At 44.9% G+C, this 12,537-nt stretch overlaps 1 protein-coding gene across 3 annotated transcripts in view; it reads right to left on the bottom strand.

The window, feature by feature from the left end:
• GK (glycerol kinase) overlaps positions 1-9,069 on the bottom strand; it is a 68,166-nt gene extending 59,097 nt beyond the window's left edge. For all 3 annotated transcript variants that reach the window (XM_066577918.1, XM_066577927.1, XM_066577922.1), the window contains exon 1: positions 8,901-9,069. In XM_066577918.1, the coding sequence (XP_066434015.1) occupies positions 8,901-8,978 (78 nt within the window). In that variant the 5' untranslated portion in view covers positions 8,979-9,069. The remainder of the gene's footprint in view (positions 1-8,900) is intronic.
• Between the last annotated feature and the right edge of the window lie 3,468 nt (positions 9,070-12,537).

The following is a 12,537-nucleotide window of genomic DNA, read 5'->3' as shown; positions in this document are numbered from 1 at the left end:
TAAATTTAAATGGGCCCTTGGTGACATTCTCAGTGGGCCCCCTTGCAGTGTCACGAGACTTTTTTTTTCTCTTAAAGTCACTTATCATGCAGCTAAAATAACAGGTTCATTGTGACCCACTCACAGCTTTATATCTGTATACATATATATAGTACCCTATGTGTATACTTCCTTATAGTCTGTGAGCAGGGCCCTTAATCCAATTGTTTAAACTTCTCAGTTCAATTCTGTATGTCGTCACTTATTTTGTGTAGGGTCACCCCCAATTTATAAAGCTCTGTGGAATATTTTGGCGCCATACAGATAAACCTCATTATTATAGCAATATACATGGGTATCTATATACAGTATGTGGATATTAAAATTATGCACTGCGCCCTCCAAAACAAGGCATAAACGTGGCACGACAAACATCTTGACACACTTTATGATGAACTTATCTTTATTGTCGGCATTTCATATTAACCAGTAGATGAATGGGTTAACTGCTATACACCAGCTCAGACAAACTAAAGAGGATTAAATGGACATAAAACACTAAGATTATATATTAATTAGCCAGTTCACAAGCTTTAAGCTGTGAAAATAATACTTGGTTTTCATACTGTAGAAGGATCCCTCCACGTGTCTAGATGTCGCACTATACTGTTTAAAACCATAGGCTTTTTCTAGAATTTGCATTTAGTTTTTCAAAAGACTTTTTTTTGGCAGCTGTTCAGGAACGCACAAAAAGCACAAAATGTGAACACAGCCTAATGCGATACATGCACATGCCTATAGGAACGATATAATGAGGATTATCCGCGCAGTCGAGGCCAACTTTCCTTCACTTTATTGATCATCGTTCATATGAAATGATATAGTGGAAGGTGGGGGGGAATAAAATTCCAGCAGCTATACTACTATTTATTATTACATACATGTTAGGGAGCGTTCCCAGAGCGCAATAAAAAATGCTGTGTGCTTACATCAGGGGTTCTGTCGCAGCAGTCAAAAACTGCATTGTGATGGAACCCCGACCGGAAAGGAATGAAACCATTCAGTTGCATTAGAGAAATGGACATCGCTTTGGTGTTCATTTTACAAGGGTTCTGTTCATTTCCGTTATATTTGTAGTTTACTGCGCTGTTCTATATCCCAGTTATTCTGTACTCCAAATATAGGTGAAACAAATGAAAGCCTTAAAAATGGACACCAAAGTGATGTCTGTTTCACTAATGCAAAAGAATGTTTTTGGTCCTTTCCATTCAGGTACCGTCACAGTGCTGTTTTTGACAGTTGCGACTGGGCCTCCTGATGTAATCCCACAGAGTGGTTAAAAAAAAAAAAAAATGCTGTCGGAATACTCCCTTAGGGCTTATTCAGACAACCGTATATCGGCTCGGTTTTCACGCCTAGCCGATATACAGTGTCTTTGTCTGCAGGGGGATGGAAGAGCCAGAAGTAGGAACTGAGCTCCCGTCCCCTCTCCACCCCTCGCCACTATTTGCAATAGGAGGGGGTGAGATGGGAGTGGAGCTAAGTATCGGCGCTTAGCTCCACCCCTGTCCCACCCCTCCCATTGCAAATAGTGTCGAGGGGCGGGGAAGGGGCGGGAGCTCAGTTCCTGCTCCTGGCTCTTCCATCCTCCCCCCCTGCAGACAAAGACACTGTATATCGGCTCGGCGTGAAAACCGAGCTAATATACGGTCGTCTAAATAAGCCCTTAGGCCAACTTCCCACGGGCAAGTGCAATATCCTGATATCATGCTCGCCAACATGGGATTTTACAGCGGATGCCAGGCATTTTTGTATCATAACCGCCTCGCATCACTTTGGGGAAATAGCGATTCTCCGGCGCTGTAGTTAGCATTGCATTGCAGGGCAATAAAAAATAAAATCACTCATGTGTATGGCCCCATTCAAAAGGATGGGATTCATATTTGTGCATCTTGTAACACACAGATCTCGGCCGTGTGAAACCAGCCTTAGGTTGGTTTCACATGGGCATATGTGCACTGCAAAACACAGATAATAGAAGCCATTGATTTCAATGGGTTTATTTATAGGTCTGTATTGTGTTTGCACCAAAATAGGAAGGAAAAAACAAAACAAAAAAAAAAAAAAAACGAACATGTTCTATATTTCTGCGTATTTGCACACCAAAGGCCCCCCATAGAAGTCAATGGGAGGTGTGAAAATATGCGCAATATGAGGTGTGCGCAATACACAAGGAGATGCGTGAAACACTGCATAATTCCTCTGGAGATAGAAGACATCTGGAACTAATTAGCCATTGCAATCAGTGCGCATGATTGTACCGAGAGCAACTCAACATGCCCTGTGGGGGCAAAAACTACAGCAACATACGCCAATGTGTGCGCAAAAGGCATTGTTCATTCCGCAAAACTGTAGCGCTCACGCTCATATGAAACTGGCCTTAAGGTGGGAATTTATAAGTGAAAACTAAACCTTTATTAAAAACAAAGGTTAGAAGTTTGTAAGCATTTAAAACAAATAAGTGGATAGTAGAAAGGTCCAGATCTGTCACTCATTCCTTAAACATTAGGGTAAAGGGCAACAATGTTTAACTATTGCAACACTGTTACATAGGTGGAAACTAATGTTATTTATGCACAAAACATCAGTCATTTGAGATTGTACTGTATAATAGGCCAGTGGAACAGACAGTAATGTTCTGTCTTTATCTACACGCTGTTTCTTCTAAGTGCTACTTGACCTTCAGGATTGGACAGCAACCTTCTCTGTCTGATGTGGTAAATAGTGGAAGGAGCAAATGAGCCATGTATTAAATGTGCTTAGCAGGTGGTTAATAAAACCTATACTCACATGATACAAGAAGCATGACAGGGCTGCAGAGCACTAGAAAGACCACTGACGCAGATCTGTCAGGTCTCTGCTATCTGAGGGTAGTATGCCATAGAGGGGGAGACACTGAGCTCATGGACACATAGTTACAAGTCAATGGATTCAGTATATTCAATGTAAGCAGCCCTTTAAATGCTGCCAGGAGTCAAAGCTTGAGAGTCCAGCAACACCCTGTCGACCCACCCAAAAACAGTGAAAGACAGCTTTTCCTATAGGAGTTTGTAAACCCGGAGAGCTATGAATCTGTGTGCGGGCTAGTGGTGTTTGTAGAAGGACTTACGGATTTCTGTACCTAGAGCAGAGATCACCATGTTGAGGGGTGACACCGGGTACAAAAGTAAAGACAATGCTCACACTGCAGGGTGGCATCTCCAAATGCAAATCCGTGGCAGAAATTCAAACTTCAGCCTTGGGTTGCTGCCACAGATTAGGTGAATCCAAAACAGATTTTTCTAACAATGATTTTAGAGTGTGAGGGTGGCACATCATGCGGGGTTTACTGGCAGCTTTTCATGCTTTTTTTTTTTTTAGCTAAAGCCAGAAGTGGATCCAGTAGGAAGGAGAAGTCCATATATACATTTACCTTCTGAAATCCACTTCGGATCAAAAAACTGCCACGAAAACTTGTGTGAAACCACCCTAAGGCTAACGTCACATGGGCGAGCACAATGTAGGACCGTGAATCCCACCACCATATCGCGCTCCCCACCATTTAAATTATCCAGGAATACAAGGCGTTTTCATGGAAAAATAGTCTTGCATCACTTCGGGTATGAAGGCAACAGCCGTGGCAGAGGATCGCAGAGTTTCTCCCATTGCTCTCAATGGGGCCAGCACTGTTGCAGCCAGCCCCATTGAATACGGTGGGCGCTGCGATGAGAGAGCACAGAGCAAGATAGAACATGCTGCAACTTGTTTCCCGCATAGCATCATATTGTGGTGCCATGCAAGAAAATATCGCTCATGTGTATGACCCAATGCAAAATATTGTTCATGAGGGGTTCAAGTTTGTGCGTCTCAAAATGCACAAATCTTGCGTGATTTTATCGCCAGTGTGAAGCTGGTCTACGGTGGAAAACACACTTGGAGTTTTTGATGCACTTTACTGGGCTTAAGTCAGAAGTGGATTTAAAGAAGAAAGAACAAAAGAAAATATACACACACACACACACACGCACTCGAGTATAAGCCTAGTTTTTCAGCACATTTTTTAATGCTGAAAAAGCCCCCCTCGGCTTATACTCAAGTGAGGTTGTTTTTTTTTTTTTGTTTTTTTTTTTTACAACAAAAAACCCTGCAATACTCACCTCTCAGCCGGCGTCTGTGTCCCCGGTGCGATGGTCCCCCTGGCGGTGCGGCAAGCTGCTTGAGATTTCTCCCCGCTGTCATCTCCCTGTTCAGCTTTGAATATCCCCGTCATCAGCGCTGTGTAGGTAAGCACTGTGATTGGATCGAGCACCTGCCAATCATAACAGTCGCTTGATCATTCACAGCTATTCAGTGGATGACATCACTGAATGGCTGTGATAGGTTTATCGAGCACCAGCTGTGATTGGCTGGCGCTCGATCCAATCACAGCGCTTACTTAGACAGCACTGATGGCGGGGGAATTCAAAGCCGAGCAGGGAGATGACAGCGGAGAGAATTCTCAAGCAGCTTGCCGCGCCGCTGGCTGGGAGGTATTGTATTTTTTTTTACCTAGTATATACTCGAGTATAGCTAGGGTTATACTCGAGTCAATAAGTTTTACCAGTTTTTTGTGGTAAAAATTATTGACTCGGCTTATACTCAGGTCGGCTAATACTCGAGTATATACGGTATGTGTATATATATATAATAAAACGGGAAATATAGAAGGAAGGACTTGTACTTCTTCCTGCCGTATCCACTTCTGCTTAAGGCTCAAAAAAACTTGAGAAGCCACCCTTACGCCTCTCCGGCACACTGTCACGCATTGTTTTTAATTTGATAATAGCACATCACATGTCGTGTGATGTGCACTCAAGTGCAATGCAAGGTTTCCCAATGAAAATAATGGGCAGCACGTGCGATCATCTGTAAACTGTGCCCGAGGATCGCTACTTCACAGAAGTGTTGCGCCTTGCATCACCGTGAAAATCCGCATGTGGGCAAGCGCAACGTCGGGACACGTTTCTTGGTCAGATATCGCTCACCCGTGTGCAAATGGCTTCAGGCCTCCTTTTTACAGTGAAATCTGCACCATTTTTATCATTCTAGTCAAATCTTCACACCTTTGTTTTATCTAGGCATCAATCAACTGCAGAGATATTGAAAGCAATAAAGATAACTAAACATTAATTGCACCATGTAATAACTGCATCGATACACATCGTTTTCTATTATATCACAGTGCAAAGGTATTTTTATACAACTGTACAAAAGTCAAAGAACAATAAAGATTAGAAACTGCATGCTGGGTCTATCAGCAAGACCAGCTGTGGATAAGAAGAATAACTAAATGTAAAATATAGAAACACAGTACAAGGCTGCCCATACACACTCGATAGCGATCAGGCGATCTGTCTAGATGCTTCCCAACATCTGCCGAACCTTTGTCCTGCTACAAGGTAAGGTGATCATTCGTACAGCGATCCCACCACCTGTAGTAAAGCCCCTTTTATATGGTTTGCACAATAACTGTGCAGCGTGAATGCATGCAGTGAAAAAACGATCAGCAACAAATTACTGTTTGGATCTTTCATGTCCCCCAGGATGTCATTGTTGATTTGCCGCTTAAACAAGCAGTTGCTCATCTATGAACAACTGCCTGTTTACTGTGAATGGAGGCGGATCAGAATGATCGCTGGCCTGCTCCACCTCCATTCAAAAGCAAGGATCCTCCTGGGTAAAAGTACATAAGTGATCATCACTGGGATGGCTGTCAGACACTTAAGCGCCCGACAGCCATCACAATGATAAATCGCTCCTGTGCTTTCACACAGAGCGGGCCAGCGATCGTTCCACCTCCATTCACAGTAAACAGGCAGGCGTTCCTAGAGGAGCGACTACCTGTTTACACAGGCAGAGCGTTTGATTTTTTTTTTAAATGCCTGCAGAAAGTCAACGACGAATGAATTATCGTTCGTCGTTCAGTCGCTGCTGGCATTTACACCGAACGATAATTATCTTTCAGATACCCGCAATCTAGCAAGAATCTGAATGATTATTATTCAATGTAAAAAGGCTCTAAAGGTTCCGGGCCATGGGGTAAAGTAAAGAAGTCTATACGCACCCCAGGATGAATGGGTGGCAGCATCTCCCTACTGACAGAGGCATGGTACAATGTCAGACTTCAAAAACTGTAGAGCATACAGATTGGACAGCATACGCTAAGGGAGCCTCCGCACTGGCCATAAAATCGTGCAATGCAAGAGTGAGTGAAAACACAGAATTATGAAACCCAAAACTTTTCAATGGTTCCCTTCACATCTGCAATGTTTTCACTCATGTGTAGAGATGAGCGAGTATACTCGCTAAGGCACATTACTCGAGCGAGTAGTGCCTTAGCCGAGTATCTCTCTCCCCCCCGCAACTCACCTGTCACCCCCGCCGGCCCCCGCATCTTTAGAGACGAGCGGGGAGATACTCTGCTAAGGCACTACTCGCTAGAGTAATGTGCCTTAGCAAGTATACTTACTCATATGCTGTTGTGAGATTTTAAAATCGCAGCATGTCCTATTTTTCTGCGTTTTACTTCTTTTTTATCACAATGGACAAATTTGCGATTGTTTTGTGATGCTTTTTTAACATTAGAAACTCCTATCATCAATCACGCGAGAAAATCATGGGCAGCAGCAATGCACGGTTTTTCACAAGGAAAAGCATTGCTGAAGCTCCAAAAATCGTATGAACAAAACTGCGATTTTCTCGGAATGATATTGCAATCGCCAGTATGAAGGGGCCCTAAAAAAAAAGATCTGCAAGAACCTTGAAGCTGCATTAAGACAACTCTAGATGTAGCACCGTCACTCTGGCTTGATAAAGGACTTCCAGCCCAAAACGTTGTGTGCATCTGGAACCGACTCGGGGTGCTTTCATATGGAATGGAACATTCTGCAACCGTGTTTGGGAATAGTCAGCACCAAAATCCACATTGCTGGCGTACGGATTTTGATACAGAATTGAAAATGGCAAAATTCTGCTGGCAATTCCACATCAAAATTTAATCCGCAGTTAGTCGTACGGATTTCGGTGTGGAATTCCATGCTGGCATATTCCACAACTTTGTTGCGCAATATTCCGTCCCTTGTGACATCACCTTTAATAAACCTTCAAGGTTTCTGCGTATCTTCCTAAGCGTGTTGTCCAGTCTCTATGTTATACTCACCTAAGTGACCCCCGTCCAGTGTAAGAGCCCCACTCACCACCACTCCAAACCCAGAAAGTCAGTAGTAGCCACAAGCACAATGAATGGCACTCGACTGCTACCAGCTTCTTGTGTGTTCAAAGTAGCAGTGATTGGGACTGCTATGCAACATGGAGACAATTAAGAACAGTATAGACTTCTTGGTGTTACCCCATTCAAGGACATGATCAGCCGATCACACCATACAGTTACAGATGTATCAGTCAGAGGTTTTCCGACAGGACAGATCAGATCCTCAGCTGACAGAAGTTGTTCATTTTCAGGTCAATGGTTGGCCAAAATGGACAAAATTGGCAATTTTAGGCAACTTATCCCAAATCTATGACCCCCTTAAGTGACAACCAAACACTTACCTTTCACTTGTCATTAAAGTAATATGCACAATCAGCCGATCTAAATGTGTATGCTTCTATGTAGGACAGGAGAGATAGTCTACTCCAAACTGTCCTGTGTGATTCTAGCCTTATAAATTCCATCAAGGTTATATTTGGGTTATTACTAGACTGAAAACTGGAAAGGACCTCACTACGGATCAAAATGAACTAGATCATCACTTTCTAAATACATATCTAAGCTTCACTGTTAGAGGAGAGACAAGAGGGTACAACACCGGCTCTGCTGTGTTAATATTGTAGTGGGACAAAAGCAGGACTAGGGTCTTTGGTCATTCTTAGTTCAGTGCCAATAATCTGACCGGGACAGGACGGTGACCAGGAGTATGATGCCCAATGACAGGAATAATGAGACTGGTAGGCTGCCCGCCAATAGCGGCCAGTCTGGATCAAAATACTCATGTTTTTAGCAGAAAGGGTAAAAGCAGCTTGGCACACCACTGCCCGTCTCACCCCGAGGTGTGGGGGCAGCTCTGTAGAAAATATTATGCTTGCTGAGAAAGGACGGACTAATGGCTAATCCGCAAGCATTACACCACAGCTATCAGGTATATTGAACCTAATAGCTTAATGTTCACGCTGCGGAATTCCGCAGCGTGAAATAACCCACGGCATGCCCTATTTGCCACGGGAATACGCACAGCCGGCTTCCATCATAGTCAATGGAAGCTGGCCATCGCGCTATACTTCTGCTGTAGCACAGCGGAAGTATAGCGTGAATATGCTTCCCTGCCCACATCACATGACACTGCCGGCACGTCATGCAGGACTCGCACAGCAGATCCGGGAGGTGAGTATGGGGTCTGTGGGGGACGTCGTAAAGTATAAAAACATTGTACAGAAATCCTAAAGAACGTATAGAAAAAATAAATAAAAATTCACAACATCTTCATTGGAAGGAATTTCTTGCATTATCACCTTTGTAACTACATCAAGAAAAAGGCAGAATATAAAGGTTATATATATTTTTTATTACACACACTCCACCATTCATTAGCCTTTGCCTTCCTCATATAGTTTAATGCCAGTTTGCAGACACTTACTAGATGAGATGCAGCTCAGTCCACACAATGCCACGTCCCGGCAGAGGACACAATGCCCATCACTGGGCACACAACACCCCTACCACATCAGTCATCCTAGGCACCTGTTCTAGAGGGCAGCACTACACAGACGTCCCCGGAGCTCTGCAGCTGAGCGCACACTCACAGATGGTGTCACACAGACAATGACTGGTGCAGGAGATCTCTTACCAAGAAGCGGGTAGAGCCTGTGCCCTGGTCAATAGCCCCCACTAGAGGTCCTAGGACTAGCCGGTTGGTAGCTGCCATGCTCCTCAGTGCGCCCAGGGGTGACTGCTCGGCCTCTCCCAGCTCTAATGCACGCTGACCGGCGAGCCCGGCTCACACATGCCAAACAGCCCGTGACGTCACGGGGCGCTGACCGAGCTCCACCAATCAGGAGCTGGAGGTGTGCGCGGGACGTCACTGACCTTCCTGGCGGTCGTCGCCAGCCTCGCGTACACGTCTGTGTAGTGCTGATGACGTCACGCGCCCGAACTCCTCACAGCGCGGAAGACGAGATGACCTCCCGAGCGGCATCCTGGCGGCCGGCCTGTAATGTGCCAGTTGTCATGTGGGGAGCCGAGTCAGTGCAGCCGCGCTGTACAACACGTGTCCTGGCGGACAATGTCACAGAGGGCGCGCTATACTGGTCTGGCCGCTTCCAGTGGAGCGGTCACAGGAGCGGCTGTGTGCCGGCAATAACCCGGCATGTGTATGGTGCCCGCATCCTCATACAGGACAACGTGACTGCTTAGTAGCCCTATTTGTTGTAGACTGTGCCCACAATGTGGCAGAACGTTCTAGATGTGATGGCAGCCTGCAGGTAGCAGGCGACCTGTTGTAAGGTCGGAATCACATCTGTGTTGGAATCACATCTGGAGGTTCCGTCGCAGTCCGGCTCAGAATACCCGAAGAAAAAGCGCTGCATGCTGTGCTATGTCTTCTGGCTAAAAGCCGGGTGGCTGCCTGGAGACAGAGCAGACTCCAATATAGTGAATGGGGTGGCTTTGGCACTGATCGCTTGTCTTGAGACGGAGCCGATTGGCTTCAGGGATTCCCCTTTCCTGCTCCCCGAATGGAACAGAACCCTGGGCACATTAGTGAAACCACCTGTATTAGGACAAGAACTTGCGATGCTTTGATCACTCCTGCAGTATGATGTAATGCCATAGCATACCGCCATCTGACAGGCAATCTATTAGGGGTCAGTGTGGAATCCCCAAATATCGATCAGGGCATTTAAATGCCATTGTCAGAATTGACAACGGCATTTAAAGGGTTAACAGCGCCAATGAGCAGCTAGGCTTATTTGAGCTATTATGGGTGGGTGTCGGCTGTAAGAAACGGGCAGCACCTGCATTGTATGGAGTGGGATCAACCTGCAATCCCCATCCATACATACCCTGAACCTACAGTACATCCTGTGGCATTAAAGGGTTAATAAAAGTATTTTCTCTATAGGGTTATTGCAGTTTAACTTTGCATTAGAACTTTATCATAAACTTTTAAAGCGAAAGTACTTAATGTTTTTTTTAATCACTTGCCCACTCTTACCAATGTTTCCATCCTCATCACGGCTCTTCTACCCTCGGCAGCAGCAAGGCACATGGCATTTCTCATATTTTTAGTATCTTTTGCTACTTGTCAATACTGCAGCATAACTGCTACACAACCTCATCTCCATAGCCATTGGCATCCAGCTCATCTCCATAGCCGTAGGCCCTGACCTCGAATGCCCTGTGGGAGCAGCATCCTACACCTGTAACACATTGTAGACGTCATATCTCCAGAAGCCATCACATCAGTATAATACTGGAGGGTTAACTCCAGCATCATCTCCGCTATATCTGGCTCACTGCTTCTCCTGAGCTGCGCCGCTGAACTCCCCAGTGACGCTGCTATAAATCCTTTTACGGTGCACCTGCAAGCGACAAAGCACTTTGCTTGGGCGGGGCCTAACCCATACTTTTCCCGTATCTGGGGTCTGTTCTTGGCGGTGACACACTATTTACATCGCTGCCATTTCACAAAGAGGGGAGAAACTCCTGCTGAAGCCTCCAGGGGGGTACAAGAGTATGGCGGCCTGTGGCTTCTGCTGCCTCCCCTTCCTTGCCGTGGCTGTGGCTGGCAGACAGCAGCTTGTTAAACAGTGCTGTAGCGCTGACAGGTGCTGGTCAGCACTCTCCAGACCGGTGCTGACAAGAGTGGATCTTCTCTCCTTCCCCGTTGTCCCCCAGCTGGTCAATTATGGGCAGCTAAGTGGTTTCTCAGGTCCCCAGTAGGTGCAGTTGTGGCAGTTAATTTGAATGTAGCCCTATCGCTTCAACAATCTTTCTTGGAATCTGCATTCTCTGCACATCTTGTCTGTAACACTCGCAAAACTGCACTCTCCGGTCTGGATCACCTTCATCGAGAGCTTAGACTATTCTTGGAATGTAACTCTTCCAATGACAGCGCTTCAAACTGCGATGAACACTTGATTTTGAAATGTCTGCCATACGACCCGCTTGCCGCACTAATTTTCTTGGACTCTGGAGATACATTACCATCAACCTTTCCTGCTTTGTGGGGCTTGTCGATGTCCGCTGTTTTCCATGTTTCTTATTGACATTCTGAACAGCTCCATCTGCTTCAAACTGATCTTTCATGAGTGACTGGTGTCGTTTACTTGAATATGCAGCTGCAATCAGTCATGCCACACATTCAAGAGGACTTTAAGTTTTATTTCCCACAAGATGGAGCCCCCCCACACTAGCATCATGATGTAAGGGCCTATCTCGATGAAACTCTACCAAACAGATGGATTGGACAAACATATTCAGTAGAGTTGCCCCCCCCCCCCCCCCCCACGTTCACCAGACGTCACGCCACAAAGACTTTTTTTCTTGGGGATATTTAAAATATAAAGTTTCTGGCAAAAAAAACCTGCAACAATGAATTGAGGACAGCCATTGAACAAGAATGCGCACAAATACCAAATGAAATCATTTTTGATATTTGTGGGTTCGCTGCTTCACCTTATCTGCAGTGCCTGGGCCAGAGCTGGCATCAGTTTGAAAACACTCAATGACAAAAACAATAAGACAAAAAGAATTATTCATTTATAATCATTCAAAGTGCGCATACGTTTTTGGGAGACAATGTATATGTGTGTTTATATACATACAGTCGATCTTAAAAGTTTACACACCCCTGTTAAAATAGATCTGGCAAAGATGAATTATGTAAAATTTATCTCCACCTCCTTTGAAACCCATTATTTGTATAATTCCACCGAAAAACAAACAAATCTTTTAGGTTGGAACAATTAAAAATCTAAAATAATGTGGTTGCAACCTTTTTGGGTAGGTGTCTATCAGCATCTTACATTTTGACTTGGCAATCTTTGCCCACTCTCCCTTGCAAATGCACTCCAAATCTGTCAAATTGTGAAGGCATCTCATGTGTAGTGCCTTCTGCAGGTTACCCACAGATTTTCAACAGGATTAAGGTCTGTGCTCTGGATGGGCCATTCCAGAACTTTGATCTTCTAATAAAGCCATTCTTCTTTTGCTTTGGAGGTATGCTTGGGGTCATTGTGCTGAAAGGTGAAATTCATCTTCAGTGTTTTAGCAGAGGCCTGAAGATGTTGTGCCAAAATGGACTGATATTTTGAACTCTTTATAATTCCCTCCACCTTGACTAAAGTCCAAGTTCCCAAAGCATAATGCTTCACTGCGGGTATGGTGTTCTTTTGGTGATGCACAGTGTTGGCTTTGTGCCAAACATGCCTTTTTTGAATTCTTGCCAAAACGTTCAACTTTGGTCTCATTAGACCAAAACGCAT

The sequence above is a fragment of the Eleutherodactylus coqui genome, chromosome 1 (assembly GCF_035609145.1).
Source record: "Eleutherodactylus coqui strain aEleCoq1 chromosome 1, aEleCoq1.hap1, whole genome shotgun sequence".
Classification (NCBI taxonomy): domain Eukaryota; kingdom Metazoa; phylum Chordata; class Amphibia; order Anura; family Eleutherodactylidae; genus Eleutherodactylus; species Eleutherodactylus coqui.
This window is presented reverse-complemented; position numbering and strand designations above follow the sequence as displayed.